The sequence below is a fragment of the Thermobia domestica genome, chromosome 4 (assembly GCF_964235325.1).
Source record: "Thermobia domestica chromosome 4, izTheDome1.hap1.1, whole genome shotgun sequence".
Classification (NCBI taxonomy): domain Eukaryota; kingdom Metazoa; phylum Arthropoda; class Insecta; order Zygentoma; family Lepismatidae; genus Thermobia; species Thermobia domestica.
The window spans coordinates 241969686-241986178 of NC_137457.1; the positions used below are offsets into that span (position 1 = coordinate 241969686).

At 37.1% G+C, this 16493-nt stretch overlaps 1 protein-coding gene across 1 annotated transcript in view; it reads left to right on the forward strand.

Annotated features, from left to right (window-relative positions):
- The window catches only part of LOC145683938 (uncharacterized), a 73504-nt gene that overhangs the window by 38073 nt on the left and 18938 nt on the right, over window positions 1–16493 (forward strand). The window contains exons 6-8 of the mRNA XM_081755634.1: window positions 1205–1361; window positions 7245–7390; window positions 13505–13635. Of these exons, the coding sequence (XP_081611760.1) occupies window positions 1205–1361; window positions 7245–7390; window positions 13505–13635 (434 nt within the window). The remainder of the gene's footprint in view (window positions 1–1204; window positions 1362–7244; window positions 7391–13504; window positions 13636–16493) is intronic.

The following is a 16493-nucleotide window of genomic DNA, read 5'->3' on the forward strand; positions in this document are numbered from 1 at the left end:
GTGAAACTATGAATGGAGAACGTTATCGACGACAATTAATGCGTTTGAAGCAAGCTCTGGCCAGAACACGACCAGAATGGGAGAACAGACATGATAAACTTATTGTTCAACATGATAACGCTCGCCCACATGTCGCAAAACCGGTCAAAACCTATTTAGAAAATGTCGGATGGGAAGTTTTACCCCACCCGCCGTATTCACCAGACGTTGCTCCTTCGGACTACTACTTGTTCGATTGCATGAACAATGATTTGATTGGACAGCGGTTTACTTCTTCAGAAGATATCGAAACATGGGTCTCTGACTAGATCGCTTCCAAGGATGAGGACTTCTTTCGCCACGGAATCCGTACGTTGCCTGACAGATGGGCGAAAGTGGTGGCTAGCGATGGACAATATTTTTCTTAAGGTATTTATGTATTTTGTGTTTGTACTACAGCTTCAATGTGTGCGTACCAACCGCACGAATTAATTCCTAGACCAAATACCTTCCCTCCGAAGCATTGGGTGTCCACTGTTGTCAAGGTTTACCTCCTGCCTACTTTGGACCCTTCTTGAAATCAGGTATATCTGAAAACTCTATTGAAAACATATCTGAAAATTACACCCTGTAGGGAATAGCCTTTACGCCTATTGACAATTGATGAAATATGCACTTTTCGATTGCGTATGCCTGGCTTCCTTTACGCTGATAAGGAGCACCATCCACAGTCTCTCGAATTCGAAATAGGGCCTCTTGAAATTTGGCTTTTTCGCGATTTTGGACAGCCCTAGCTCTGAAATTATGCACGTTTCGCCATAAGTCCATATAAACTTTTTCTCTTATTTTGATGTGAAGAATCACCTCTTAACGTTTGTCGGTATAATTCATTAACACTCTGTGTATATATATATATATATATTGCAATGTATTGTTATACTTCACAAGCGTGGGGCCCAACTGGGAGTAATCGGTCAATCGGCTGAAGTCTGGCCCTGGTAATGAGTCATGAATAAGCGTCTTTAAGGAGTTACTGATGAAAGCGTTAGAGCACGCTAAAAGTACATAAATAATTAATTTACTTAACTGTAAACACTCGATTTAAGAGCATTATATTCGGTATGTATTCTGTAGCATGTATAAGTAAATGTTAGAAAAGTACTTTTTATTTTTAATTAAAAGTGTTTTCATTATTTCTCTGTTAATGTTTTTGTGTTAACTTCAGAGACAGATGAACTGTATGAGAAGAAGCGTCAAGTAGTGTCTGATTTTAAGAAAGCACAGACCCTGTTTCTTCAGATGAAGGAAGAGAGGAGGCAGGAAATGCTGAAGAAGAAAGAGGAGGAGAAACAAGCCGAACAGGCTGCAAGAATGAAGGAAATGTAAGAATTTATTGTGATCAATAGGTTTACTTAGTCGTATAGGTAATACAATAGCCTGATGTACCTATAAAGTACTATATAGGTATAGGTACTCTGAATTCTTAAGAGTATTAAAAGTTCAATACTCACTTAAAGCATTCGAAAGGGAGCTCAGTGGCAGAGCGCTCACGTTTGATACGAGATAGGTCCCTGGATCGATCGCAGGCCAGGTGAGTTTGTGATGAACATCATGTCCAAGGGTTTGACCGGAGTTCTTCCTCCTTCTATATTCTCATTCCACCAATTTCATACTCATGCACTTTAATTAATTATCCGTCTTCTTTACAGACCATAACCGTTAAAAGATTTAATTTGATTTTCATTTTTAAAGTATTCGAATAAATTGTAGTTATCGTGAGTTAACGTTTTACAAGTTAATCAACAACTATAAGTTTTCAGTTATTATTTCATAAATGGTGGTAACAGTTACATGTACGTCATTCAGAAGCAGGGTTGTGAAAAACCCAGGTATTAAAAAAAATAATTAAAAAAGCCCAGTTGGTTTCATTGGGTAAAATTGGATTTTATTGGGCAAAATTGGGTTTTATTAGTTAATATTGGGTTTTATTAAATTTTGTACGTATATTTAAAGCCATATTCCTACTTAATATACCATTTAAGCATATATGTTCTACTGTACACACGAAACTGTGGAATTCCCTTGTGAGACTGCGGCAGTTCACGTCTGTCGCGGGTTCCTAGTTCGATCCCAGCTCCCGCCAAGTGCGTTTTGTGGTGAACAAACATCGTATGCATGGGTTTCTCGGGCTGGTTTCGTCATGCTATCATTATTATCCATATAATCACAGTCCCCCTTAGCCGTAGTATATAAACATGAGACATTGAACTAAGCTTAGAAATAACAAAATAATAATAATAATAATAATAATAATAATAATAATAATAATAATAATAATAATAATAATAATAATAATGCACAAGGAATCCGTGAAGTCCCATACGCGTTTCGTGAGATACACTTTGCACCATTGACACTCGCTTATATTTCGATTTCTAGCAAGAAGGAAGTACATAATTTTCTAAAGTAACAAAGAGGTCGATAGTTTTACGTAATACAGAATAGGAATAAAATCTCCTCGTACACTTATGATTCAAATCCCTGAGCCAGCCGTCCTGAGTTTCAATTAAAACACGCGGGGCAAATACTGGGCTAGTATCTCAAGTTCAGAAGCCAGAGATAAAAAAAAAAAAAACTTTATTGAATGGATGTTGTTTTTGTAGAATTTTTTTCAAGAACTGAAATGTTGGAAATGGATTTTTTTTTCATTTTCAGTTGCCAGTTTTGTTTCTTACAATATATTTTACGATTAAAGGGGTTTTGTAGCATACAATAATTGTACTGTGTTTCACATACTCCATCAGATACGCAAGAAGAATTAGGGAGTTCCACTATCTGATTGCCGTTAGTGTTGAGAAGATCGAGATGTATCTTTAGTAATTTACTTTTTCAAGTGAAGCGTTCTCTTTTTGTTATTAACTGACACATGGAGAAAGACATTTTATCTCTTTATATTAACACCCAAGTATATAACAAAAACAAAGGAAATATAGCTGCACTACTTTTGATTCCATACTAGCTGAAGTGCCCGTTCTTTGTACGGAGAGAATTAGACTCAAGGAAGATGTTTGAGCCTCGTCTGCCCCTTAGGATACGCATATCAATGAAAGTGTAGTAAGATATTCTATTTCTGGCATGAATTTTTAACCTCTCCTTAGGAAAGTTACCTTCCCTTCCCTTACGCCCTTTAAGGAAAATTACATAATAATATCCCAGCTTGAGGTAGGTACTAAGTATCTTCTAAAACTCATTTCAAACTGTTCAAGCATTTCCCGTGACGCGATCATAAACAACAGAAAACATCGCTTTCAATGTGAACAAAGAAATCATGGAAAATCACCCCCTCCCCCTTAAAACGAAAATTTTCAGAAACACTACTACACATGCTAGCTTATTTTTAATGAAAAGTTTATATACCGAGTTTTAAGTTTTTTCTTCTTTTTATACATGAATTTTGAACTTACTCTACTCCTTCTCCAAGGATGCGACCTTGAATCAAAGTAATATAAAAATCCTAGCTCAGGGTAGGAACTAACTACTTTATGTTCAAAAATTCATTTGAAACTACTTAACCGTTTCCCCGTGGGATGCGATCAGAAACAACAGGTAAAATCGCTTTCAAATTATAGAAAATGCTTCCCTTTCCCACTTAAAATGGAAACTCTCAAAAGTACTGGAACACGGGTCCACTTTTTACATAAAAAATGTCATCTTCCGAACTCGACAGAATCGAGAGATACTAAGATTTTCGCATAGATTTTGACCACCCGCTTCCCCTATTTTAATCAAAGTAACCTGATTAAACACCTAGTTCGAAGTACATCATAGCTGCATCCAAAAATTCATTCCAAACCATTTAACCGTTTTCCCGTGTTGCGCGCACAAACAAAATTCTTTTCATTTTTATATAATAGATTACAGTTGAACAGTATTACAGCGAATTTGATCGAGCGCAAATAAAATTCATTATGAATGTTTCCCAAACCTTTTTTGTTTTCAATGGTGTTCTGTTCTGTTCTGGTTGTAAATACATATGTTATGCCAATTTTGAATCTAGGCATACACTAAGAAGTACGATTAAAAGTAAGTAATTATCATATTACGATTAATATTTGAAGTGTATTTTTTGTCATCATCATAGGTATTCTGCCTTTATTGGCAGGTCACTTGCCGCAGCTGAGAAGCTTCCATGCTCCACGGTCCTCCGCTAACCTTTTCGTCTTCGCGTATGATCTTTCTGTTTTAATATCATCCATTAATTGTAGTCTCCTTCGCCCCCTCCCTCTCTTTCCCGCCACCATACCCTCTAGGATGTCCCTCATGATACAATCTCTTCTTAGGCAATGTCCCAACCAGTTTCTCTTCCTCTTCCTAATAATATCTAGAAGTGTTCTTTTCTCACCCACCATTTCTAACACTCTCTCATTCGTTTTCCGCTCGACCCAACTAATTCTTTCCATTCTTCTCCACACCCACATTTCGAAGGCTTCCAGTCGATTTTCGTCACCTTTACGTAATGTCCACGTTTCCGCCCCATACAGTACAACACTCCACACGAAGCATTTTATTAGTCTTTTTCTCAACTCTTTGTTCAAGGTCCCACAAAACAGACTTTTCTTTCTTTTAAAGGCTTCTTTCGCCATTCCTATCCTTGCTTTTATTTCACGTTCGCATTTCATGTCATTACTAAGAATACTACCCAAATATCGAAAACTATTCACTTGTTCTATTTTCTCCTCTCCTACTTTTATATTTGACACAGACCCCTTCGTTCCAATCACCATGGCTTTTGTCTTTCTAACATTTATTTTCATCCCATATTCTTCAAAGCCCTTTCTCATTTTTTCTAACATTTTATTGATTTTCTTTTCAGATTCTGCAACAAGCGCCATATCGTCTGCAAATCTTATACATCTAATCATTCTACCTGCTACCGAAATGCCATCATCATCATGTAAACTCTTTTTCACTATCTCTTCTAGATAGACTTTAAATAGTGTTGGCGAGGATTTTTTGAGGTGGGCTTTTTTGGATTTTTTTTTAACCCAATAAAATCCACTGGGGAATTTTGGGTTGAGGAAAATTCCAACAACCGTGTTCAGAAGTGATGTGGAATGATTGAATGTTTTTGTTCAAATAATCTAACTATCTAACTCTACGACATGGAACCCGGAGGTTCAATGCCGCATTCACCAAAGCTCTCCATTGATTTCTGTCTGTCCTTAGCCAGCGGGATCCAGTTTCTACTTTGTATTCCTATTTCTGCGAGATCCATCTTAAGATTGTCCTCCCATCTGCGCCTAGGTCTTCCTGATGGTTGTTTTCCTATTGGTCTTGGGGCTGCGGTGGCTCAGTGGAAGAGCGTTCACCTCTGGTGCTTGAGGTCCCGGGTTCGATCCCAGCCCCCGCCAAGTGAACTTTGTGGTGGACAAACACCGTGCTCGTGGGTTTTCTCGGGGTTCTCCCGTTTCCTCCCACTTTCTTCATTCCACCATTTCACTCATCTCTCATCATCACCGTCTCCTTTAGCCTAACCGGCATAAGCGTGGGACGTAAAACTCAAAGATTTCATACAAGGGAGGATCAGAAACTAAGGTTACAAGGCCGGTATTTGTGGAGCTTCGTCTGTTACAGAGGAATGAAGAGAGTGTGGTAATTTTACTACATGGAGTGTACAGTTGTGCAGGGTTTCAGCCACCTGTCACCTACAGCGCTAGTTGTAAGTAAATACAAATGGCGACTCGTTTGGAAAACGTTTTGCGTAGAAATCCGCCCAGTTATTCGATTTCTGTGGGGGAAACATGTAACCGCGGCTGAAATTCATCGGCAGCTGGTAGAGATTTACGGAGAGACCGTAATGTCTCGTCAGCATTTCGCAGAATTGTGTCGAAAGTTTGCGGCTGGTAGAGAAAACGTGACCGACGAAGAGCGCAGTGGCCGACCCAACACGGTATCAACCAGGCACGTAGCCAAGGGGTGGGTCCGGGGGGTCCGGACCTTCCCCTTCGGATCCAGAAATGAAACATATTAAGGAAGGATTTAAAAAAAAAAGAAGATGAATCAGCGTCAAAAATATAAAGCTACAGCAAGTGTTTGGTTACTCTTTCTTATGAGGAGCTTTGTGTGGAGGAAACCGGGGGGTGGAGGGAGTTGAAAATTGGTATTATTGTAATGAAGCATTCCGAATTCAATCTATCTGCATAGATAACATAGACTCTCAGATACAACTTAAGAAATGCCCAGAATCACCAATAATATGAGCCATTTTGAATTTCGCGGCACCTCTAATCCATTTTATAGGATGTCTTTACTCCCGAAAGAGTATCTCGTTGCTATCCTTGATGGCATTAAACGAAGATAAGAAAAAGAAGAAGAAAGAAGACAATTAGAACCGAGTTGGAATGACCTCAGAAGTCTATATCTTTTTCAATACTTTTTTATTTTCTTTTACTCAAGAATTGTCCTAAAAGACCAATATGGGTATGTTGTCAGTAAAATAGTTTAGATTGCTCGATCCCCTGGTGTGTAACCATAGTATTTAATGTCACCTCCCCCCCCCCCCGATTACGAAATCCTGGCTAAACGAACGAAAATATGTTGCTACTAAAATAATTTAGAATGATCGAGCCCCTGGTGTGATAACCAGAGTATTTCGTCACGGACCCCCCTATTTCGAAATCCTGGCTACTTGCCTGTATCAACAAATAGTTTTCGCTGGGATATCATCGACCACCCTTCCTACAGTCCGGACCTCGTTCCAAGCGACCTGCTCCTTCACTTGAAGGAGCCTAGGAGGCCGTCGCTTCGCTTCAGACGGGGAAGTGAAATACTTCGTGACAACGTAGCTGAACACACAAGGACAGGATTTTTACTTGGATCTTTAAACTCATCCCAGGATGCGATAAGTGCCTCAACCGATATGGAGACTGTTGAAAAATAAACCTAATGCATGTACTATCTGTTGGCTGTATTTGTTGTAACCTTACTTTCTGATCACTCCTCGTATGTTGACTTACATGTATGAGTATATTCAGAATGCCGAGATATTAAAGATATCGTTAGTGTATAATTATCGTTTGATACCAATATTTTGTTGTGTTCAGAATACAGGAAGTTTGACTTATAATAAGTTTGACTCCTTGAAAACAGAGTGTGCTTGAGGCCCCGGACTTTTGATACATCCGGTATAATATGCATCCAATAGTATTTTTAAGGCATTGGAAAATCATTCATATGCTAATTTATTTAATTTATCTTGTTTTTAGGGAAGAAATTCGAGCTAGTATGGAACCGTATCAGGAAGAGAGGAATCTGTGCACTGCATTGCTATCTTTCTTACAAAAATACGAGGCTTTAACTCCCACGACTCCAAATTCTGCTATTTCTGGCAGCTCAGGCCTAAGTTCTCCAGGTTAGTAGTACGTATTCAATGTAATGATGCGTATGTTCCAATTCAGATGAAATTACTTTTCTGTTAAAATGTTGTAAACCACGAACGTGACCCATAAATATACAGTGTACAGGGTGTTCCGAATTTTGAGGGTGATTTCTAACACCAAGAAAGACAAAATATATGGAGTAACTTGTATAGAAATGCTTCCTTTCAATATCATGTTCTTCTGAAAATCGCCAAGAAAATACGAAAGAGGTATAACTTGAGAACGAAATGTCTGATCATAGTCTGATAAAATGGAATAATTACTATTTTTAGTCGTAGAGTTCATTAATGCACAGTTGGATGTGAAGCAGGGCCCCTGCGATGGTAATCTTCAAAGAAATTGAAAAATTCCGGGGTATTATATCAAAAGTTTAATGGGAAAAATATAATGTTCATGGGACGTTAAGGGGGTAGACTACTAAATATTTTTCTTTTGCCAGTTTTTCGTAAGTGAAAAGAGATAATGAAATGTAAGTTACCTCAGGAATAGATAATGTTATTCAACACCGGAAAATACGAATCGGAAGAATTTTCACTGTTGCCATCCATAGAAATTACAGTGTGACTAGAAAAATGAACTCAACGGCAATTGATGACTTATCATGCTGTCTGTGTTTCTTGTTAACTACTTTCTAAATAATATGTGATTTATTTTTTAATAAAGAGTACAAAATAAATAATTTTTAATTATCAGTAGAATTAAAATACAAATATTATTTTAAAAAAGTAATTAACAAGGAACACAGACAGCATGATAAGTCATCAATTGCCGTTGAGTTCATTTTTCTAGTCATTGCCATAACCTAGATTTTTGGGTAATTCAAATTCTGGCCACACTGTAATTTCTATGGATGGCAACAGTGAAAATTCTTCCGATTCATATTTTCGGGTGTAGAATAACATTATCTATTCCTGAGGTAACTTACATTTCATTATCTCTTTTCACTTACGAAAAACTGGCAAAAGAAAAATTGTTAACTTTTGAAAAATATTTAGTAGTCTACTCCCTTAAACATTTCATGTCATTTCAGTTCTTCTGAGAGTTTATTCTGTATTGAAACAAAGTAGATTAATCAAACATATTTACCATTTCTTCATTCGAAATCTTTAACAGTTTTCTTCTGACTGTAGTAATATACAGACAGTCCTCAGCTTCCGTAAATAGATCGTTCTAGAGCTCTTTACGTAAGTGTCGACTTTTAACCATAATCTAAGATTTGTCGAAAATACGTATGGACAATACGAAAAAAAGAAAAAAAAAAATAAATGTAAAAATACTGTTTAATAATATTACAGTGCAAAAGCTTAATTACATAATATGCTTTATAATAGGGTACAGAATCATATATTCTTATAATGCCGATGATAAATAAGTAATAACAGGTCAACAATAGTTAATTACCTAATTAGTTCATGCTTTACTTACTAAACGGCTCTCAAAACATAGTTTAGAAATTTAGTAGTACTTCCTACTTCATATCCAAATATCATTCGTAAATTTTATTTATTGAAAATTCATCTGATAAAATTTGAAAATAAATCTGCGACATGTACAGTAGACAGTCCTCCTCCCCCACACAACGCAAGACACACTGTGTCGTAAGTCAGTGTCCTAGTTTGGATAGTGAACACCCATACAGAACAACCGCAAGCTAATCTTAAAATTCTTTTTTCCACTGTTCACTGTAAATTGCATATTGATAGGGAACCTAGAAAACCTCCTGAGTTTCTTCTGTGCTTAATATAGTCAATATGCGAATTAAAGAATTTTTTACAGGAAGAAGGAAAGAATAAAATTACCAACACTTGCAGTATATTTATGTACACGCTCATATGAACACATACTCTAACGATAGGTTAACAAAGGGAGGTTTTCCCTCTTACTCTCCAGTAAGTTGAATTCTGAAAACAGGATTTCGATATTATATTTACATTTATGACAAGTGTATTTAGTATATACTGCACACAATTACCGCTTGAACTGTGAGTAATGTAAATTTGTGCAACTACTCTGCAACAAACACCTTTCACTTATGTGATAGATAATCATGTCCTTATCGGTATCCGTTATTCAGAGGTTTCACTGTACTAGAAACGAACAACTTCATTGGTGCTTATATTGTATATTCATGGAAGCAATTTCCATTTGTCCTATTCCCGCAAATTACAAAAAAAGAAAAACTTCATAAGGAGAAACGACTCCCAATATTTTTGGTTCCTATTTACAGTTGTGTTCTTAATATGTTCTATAATCAGTATCATTAAAGAACTACCACTCATGTTCGTAGTGATCATGCTTGGATAAATAATTCTAATTGTGTTGTTTATACTAATTTTAGGACTCTAAATTCAATTAAACAATTTTAAAGAACCGTATATGCCCGTGAAACAGCCTCGCCCATGTAACGGCCACCATCCTATTTTTTCTTTCATATTCCTGATTGCAAACTTCCCGTGTAAAAGCCTCATCCTCATATTTGTAAAAGCAACTGAATGTTTGGAACAAGCTTTTGCGCATTCTTGTAACCGATCCAGACCTGTTCGCAAGTAAACAACGCGCTGTTGAATCAATAAACCCTGGGGCGAAAAGCAGAGATGGAGGCAAACGATAAGAGAGAAATTTAAACTCATCTCTTTCCTGTTTTTGTATATCCTTGACTTTTAAAAACATGTTTGTTGAATGAAGGATGAATCTCTCACTCCCGCATTGCATATCGGAAGAACGAAGGTAGAACTTATCTGTCATTCTGTCAATCAATCACTTTCTTTAAAGTATCATAGTTCATTCCACAGAGATCTTGTCGCGAAAAAAGAGCTGATTTGAAAGGTTCGTGTAACAGCTCCACCTTTGAAATTTGAAGACAGAATCGGGAAAAAGGTGGCGCCTTTACACGAACGTATACGGTGTATCTGTCCATTGTGTCATGAGAAAAATAACCTCAAAGTTGGAATATTTGTATTTATTTATATCCCAAATTTGAAGTCATTTTTCTCGTGACTTCATAAACAAATGTGTTTAAAAATATTTCCATTAGTTCCAGCGTCCTCAGATCTCTTTATGAAACAAGAACGTCTCAGTCTGTGAGCAAAGCTAATTCCTAGTTAACAGTCGTCCCTAGACGTTGTTACGTTACGTTGTGCCTGCCTTTATTTTAGTTGAGTTGAGTTGAATTTAGTTTAGCGTCCCTTTTAGCAGCGAGGCTATATGAGACGTGGACCTACTGATTAACGTGGAATCCGAACCACATGAGCTCCCTCCGGGAATCGAACCCGGGTCTCCCACGCCTGCCTTTATTTGAAACGGATAGTGATGATGTTGAACATGAACATGCTTTGATATTTATTAAGTCAAAGATCTATTAAGGCTGTTTCCAGCACCTGGAATGAGATAGAACTTCCCTATATCAGGGGTATAGAAGCAAAATATGCTAAATCTATTTCCAGTTTGGTCAGGAAACGAAACAAAAGTGACGCTTTTATGTTTTAGAATTCTTGAACAATTTATTTGTTTATTTAATGCAGATGAGTAAAATCTATCACTAAACAAGAAAACTGTTCAATAATTCTGAAACATAAGGGCGTCACTTCGTTTTTCGTTTCCTGACAAAATTGAAAAATGGATTTAGGGGTCGTCCACATATTACATAACGCGCCAAAAGAGGGGAAGGGGTTCGGTCTTGCGTTACGAAGCGTGACAAAGGGGAGGAGGGGGTTTAGGTCTTCGTTATGTAACGCAAGTTTTTTTTTTTTTGCTGTAATTTTTATTCTCAAATTTATATGCAATATTTTAAACACATAATTTTATTCGGTTCTTTTCTTTTTTATAAATAAACTAGCAGAATATCCGTTTCTTGCACGGGGAGAATACTTTCATTTTGGACATAAAGGACACTGAAACTATGAATTCGACACTAATATCGGTCATTTTCAATTATTTTTACATGCCGCTATCCCCTCGCAAGAGTACTAATGAGAGCACAGCATCGAAAGTGTCACTGTTCAGCTTCATGACACCGAAAGCTATAGATCCGACACTACTATCGGTCATTTTCGATCATTTTTATACATCTCCCCCTCTCCCAAGTTGTGGAGATAAATTTTAATTTAAACGACATCGAAAGTGTCACTGTTTATCTCAGCAACCCCTAAAACTATGGATTTGACACTAACATCGGTCATTTTCGATCATTTTTATATATCACCCTCTCCCTCAAGATGCACCTTCAAAATGAAATGATAAAAACATCGGTCATTTGGATCAGAAAATTTGATCAAGATGATTAAGAGTTATTAAGTTACAAACATAGTCCTTTCATTTATATATATATATATATATATATATATATATATATATATAGATAGATAGATAGATAGATAGATAGATAGGTATATAGATAGATAGATAGATAAATAAATAAATATTTCTATCGTTTTGGAAAATTGGAAACTATAGCCTATATACATTGAATCATCCAGAAGGGATTCGAAGACGCACTAGACACCAGCATGATTAATGTCGAACCCTGCGTGTATTACAATACAATAAATATCAGTTTTGTAGCTATCGCTGCATTGGGTTTACGGAACACGCTTTTCTGAAGTTACTTGTTAGTGATCGTAATCACCGCTTGAAAATGTTCTCGTGTTCCCACTCGTATCTCTGTTTCTGAAAATATTATCTAAAACCGTTAATTTGAATAATTATCACTCCTTTCTTCTAAGGGGTTTCTCAGAAGAAACAGAAGAAATTATTTCCCCTAAAATAATATTTTCCGTGGCGGAACGATCCATGATTTGCAGACCAAAATAAGGAATTAAAAACCTAATTCGACGGGTATTCATCTCGTACTAAATTTGATTTTTGGATTTTATATTTCTGAAGAAATTGAGTTTATTCACATTCTCGCACTGATTTACGACAAGAAGAATTTGAAACTGAAGTCCAAAGTTCAAAGAAAATGTTCGAAACCTTGTTCACAAATGAGATAACCCTGTTCTTTTACATTTGCAGCCACTTTGAAATTGCGGTCGACGAGGAAGAGAATTTTGCATCGTCGACACTGACGAACTACAAATGCACAAGCATCCTGGATTCCTGAAAAAGAGATCGATGTCAGTTTTTTAGATCCTGTGTCAACTGCGTCTTTTGGCGCTATTCCCTCATCATCATCGGTGACCTAAAAGGATAAGTGTGATCTCCTTGGGAAAACGACAGCATGCAATTTTGAAGAATTAGGACTGGTTAATTAAACAACCTTATGGGTGTAAAATATTACTATGGTTCTACCATATTGTATGGCGAAAAGCACTATAAATATATTCAGAATACAAGCATTTTGTAATAAAATGTTCTACCTTTAAAATAGATTTGGTTGTAATAACCCGCAAAATAAGCAAAATTGGCCAAAAAACAAATTCAAAAAGTGTTACATATCGAAGGGGGCAGGGGTTTGGCCTTGCGTTACGAAGTGTGACAAGAGGGAGGGAGGGGGTAAAAATTGGTCAAAAATAGCGTTACGTAATATGTGGATGGTCACTTAGCAGGTTTTGCTTCAATACCCCTGGTGGTGTAATAACATGGCATATTTCTTTCGAAAGTGTTATCAAAACTATTTGATTTTTACATTTCGAAATTCGTCCAGATATTGGTTATTAATATTTTATGTTCACTTTTATTTCTTCTCACCATTGTAGTATTAGAGCGCACTAATTAAAATTTAATTTTCTTCTATTTGAAGCTTGTTTAAATGACCCGCATTTGGCAATAGTGCAGTGACAGTGAGGTTTATCTTCGAGCTAGACAAGCAGGTTCCTTGTATTTTTTTTTTTTTTTCCCTCTGTAAGACCACGTGCAGGGACTTCTGGTAACCCCGAAAACAATAACAGCAAAGAAATACAGTTGGACCATTGATAAAACCAAAACCTGTTTTTCGCTTGTTGACAAAAAAGGACAATTAGAAATTTATACAAGCGTGGACACTTGTACCATGGACATTAGCGGTAGTTCTTTAAGTTGTTACTGACTTTTCTTGTAGTGGTATTCATCGTTGGTAGATAGCCTAAAAATTCTTTTTTTTTCTTTAACAGCAACTCCAATTGAAGCTGAAGAAGGATTTCAAGTGTTGAACCGCAAAGAAGACGAAGAAGGTTATTTGTTTGTTGGAAAAGCCCGGAGGCCAAGTAAAAAGAACAAAAAATCCAGCAAACAGAGTTTGAAAGTAAGTAGATGGTTTATATAATTCCATAATTTCTTCCAAAACTGGGTTTTGGTTGTTCGAAAAGAATGTCATTCCCAAATGTTATGAAGAAAATGATTCAACACTGTTGCATATTATATATTACAAATAGACCAATTCATTCAGTGCATTGCAATTTCTTTTATTTGGTCAGTTCCCTTCAATTTGCTATTTCAAACCCTTCCAACATGTAGTGACTACTGCACGATTATTGCTATCGAAATATATTGTTCAATCAAGATACACATGGTTTATTCATAGTTGTAATTGTTAACTATAAACAATGTCGTTATTGATTCTTGGTCCCGATTCGTGAGACATCTTCGAAGCACGGAGCCGCGGTGGCTCAGTGGTGGAGCGTTCACATCTTGTGCATGGGGTCCTTAGTTCGACCGCAGCTCGCGCCAAGTAAGCTTTTTGGTGAACAAACTCCATGTGCGTGGGTTTTTTCTCAATTCTCTCAAAATTCGCTCAATATTTTTGTAAATTATTCATTGCAGCTTTGGAAAATTCAAGATTGCTAATAAAAATCCAACTGACCAAAGCAGTATATATATTTTAAGAGTATATACGAGGTGTGATTGGAAAGTTTTAAGACTAAGCTTGTAATTTAAAAATAGCAGTACTTACAGGCTATTGTGATAGATCTCCTTCAAAATAGTCCCCTGCTGAATGAACACACCGATTCCAACGGTGTTTTCACTTCTGGAAGCATTCTGAAAATTATTTTCCGTGATGGTATGAAGCACACTCTCCGTATTTGCTTGAATGCCCTCAATTGAATCAAATATCGTTCCTTTCAATGACAATTTTAATTTAGGAAAAAGGCAGAGGTCGGCCGGGGTCAAATTTGGAGAACACGAGGGTTGCGCAAGCATAGGAATGTTGAATTTGGCCAAAAATAACTGGATCGAGAAGCACAATGCGCTGGTGCAGTGTCGTGGTGGGAGAATCCAATTCTTTTTTTTCCAGAGGGCAGGTCTTTTCTGCTGCACATTTTCGCATAGACGCTGAAGGACACTTTTGTAGTATTCCTGGTTGACTGTCTGCCCCCTAGGGGCAAATTCATGATGCACGATACCCTTACAATAGAAAAAAACACCAACATTGTCTTCACATTCGAGCGACTTAGTCGCCCTTTCTTTGGTCTTGGTGAATCTGGGCTTTTCTACTCAGAAGATTTGGCCTTTGTTTCTGGGTCATATCCATAAACCCATGATTCATCACCTGTTATTACCCTTTTCAAGAAATCTGAGTCCATTTCGGCTCGATTAAACAGTTCGTGGGACACTTCAAGTCTGTGTTGTTACTGCTCGTGTGACAACACTTTTGGAATGAATTTCGCGAACACTCGATGCAAATCATCGAGTTGAAATGTATGTTCAAATGCGAGTTCAAATGCATGTTCAAATCATCAGTTAAAATTGACTGAACCCCATAGAAACTTAAATTCAGGTCTTCAGCCATCTCCCTAATTGTAAGTCTACGGTTTGATTGCACTAAACCTCCAACTTTAGCAATGCTTTCGTTAGTTTTTGATGTTGAAGGCCGACCAGAACGGGTGTCATACTCTCTTGACTCGCGACCATCTTTGAATCTGTGAAACCAGATAAACACGTTTGACCGGCTCAGACCTTTGTCTCCAAAGGCTGTTTTTAAGAGTTCGTAAGCCTCCGAAGCAGATTTTCCAGTTTTAAAACAAAATTTCACACAAACGCGTTGTTCCAATTTTTCATCCATTTTGCGCACTTAAAAATCTGCCAAGACACACACACACGTCCGCACTCAACTGGTTGCTACGCCGTACTGAATAAAGATATCTCGGTGCATGTTTCAACATGTCTCAAGGACACACCAAGCCAGCGCTTTCATGCTAACGGGAGATTATATCTACTTCTCCTGAGCCGTGGGGGCGCGGTGGCTCAGTGGTAGAGCGTTCACCTCCGGTGCTTGGGGCCCCTGGTTCGATCCCAGCTCGCGCCGTGTGGACTTTGTGGTGGACAAACACCGTGCTCGTGGGTTTCTCGGGGTTCTCCCGTTTCCTCCCACTTTCATCATTCCACCATTTCATTCATTTCTCATAATCACCGTCTCCTTTAGTCTAACCGGCATAAGCGTGGGACGTAAAACTTAAAGATTTCATTTTTTCCTCTTGAGCAGTGTTGCCAACTGTCTTAAAACTTTCCAATCACACCACGTACGCTGCTTTTGTTACTTGAATTTTTATTAGTAATATTTTTTTTGTATATATTATATATTATATAATATTTGTATATATTTTGATAACAATGTTAGAAATATTAATATAAACATAGTAGAACGAGGTATACTATTAAAAATATTGGTAAATTCCGGTAAGAAAATCCACTGCACATTAGGCACCTCGCTTTTCGGAGTAAAGGTTATAAAATCTAAGCGGGGGTTTGCCACTGTAGCCCAGTTTTTTTTTTTTTTTTTTTAAGTTAAAACCAGTAAAAGGGCACTATTTTTATTGAACACATATTTTTCTTCGTACTGTATCATGTCTGTGATAGAGTGAGGGTGCTTGATTACTTGATGGACTTTAAAACTATACACTCCTATAAAAAGTAGTACCAGTCTTTTCACTCCTAAATTCGAAGTTATTTAACAACATAGATCCCCAACTAGGATTTAAAATGAAGCCGAGGTAGAGGAATTATAAAAGTACTGTACTTACCTTTTCTCTAATAACCGAGATTTAAGATATTTAAGGTTCGGTTTACCGAAACTTACTTGTATATAAATACTAGCATCGATTACCAGCTTCGCTGGGTTAAAATAAAAATTTTAAATACACAATTCCTTATCTCATGTATTTG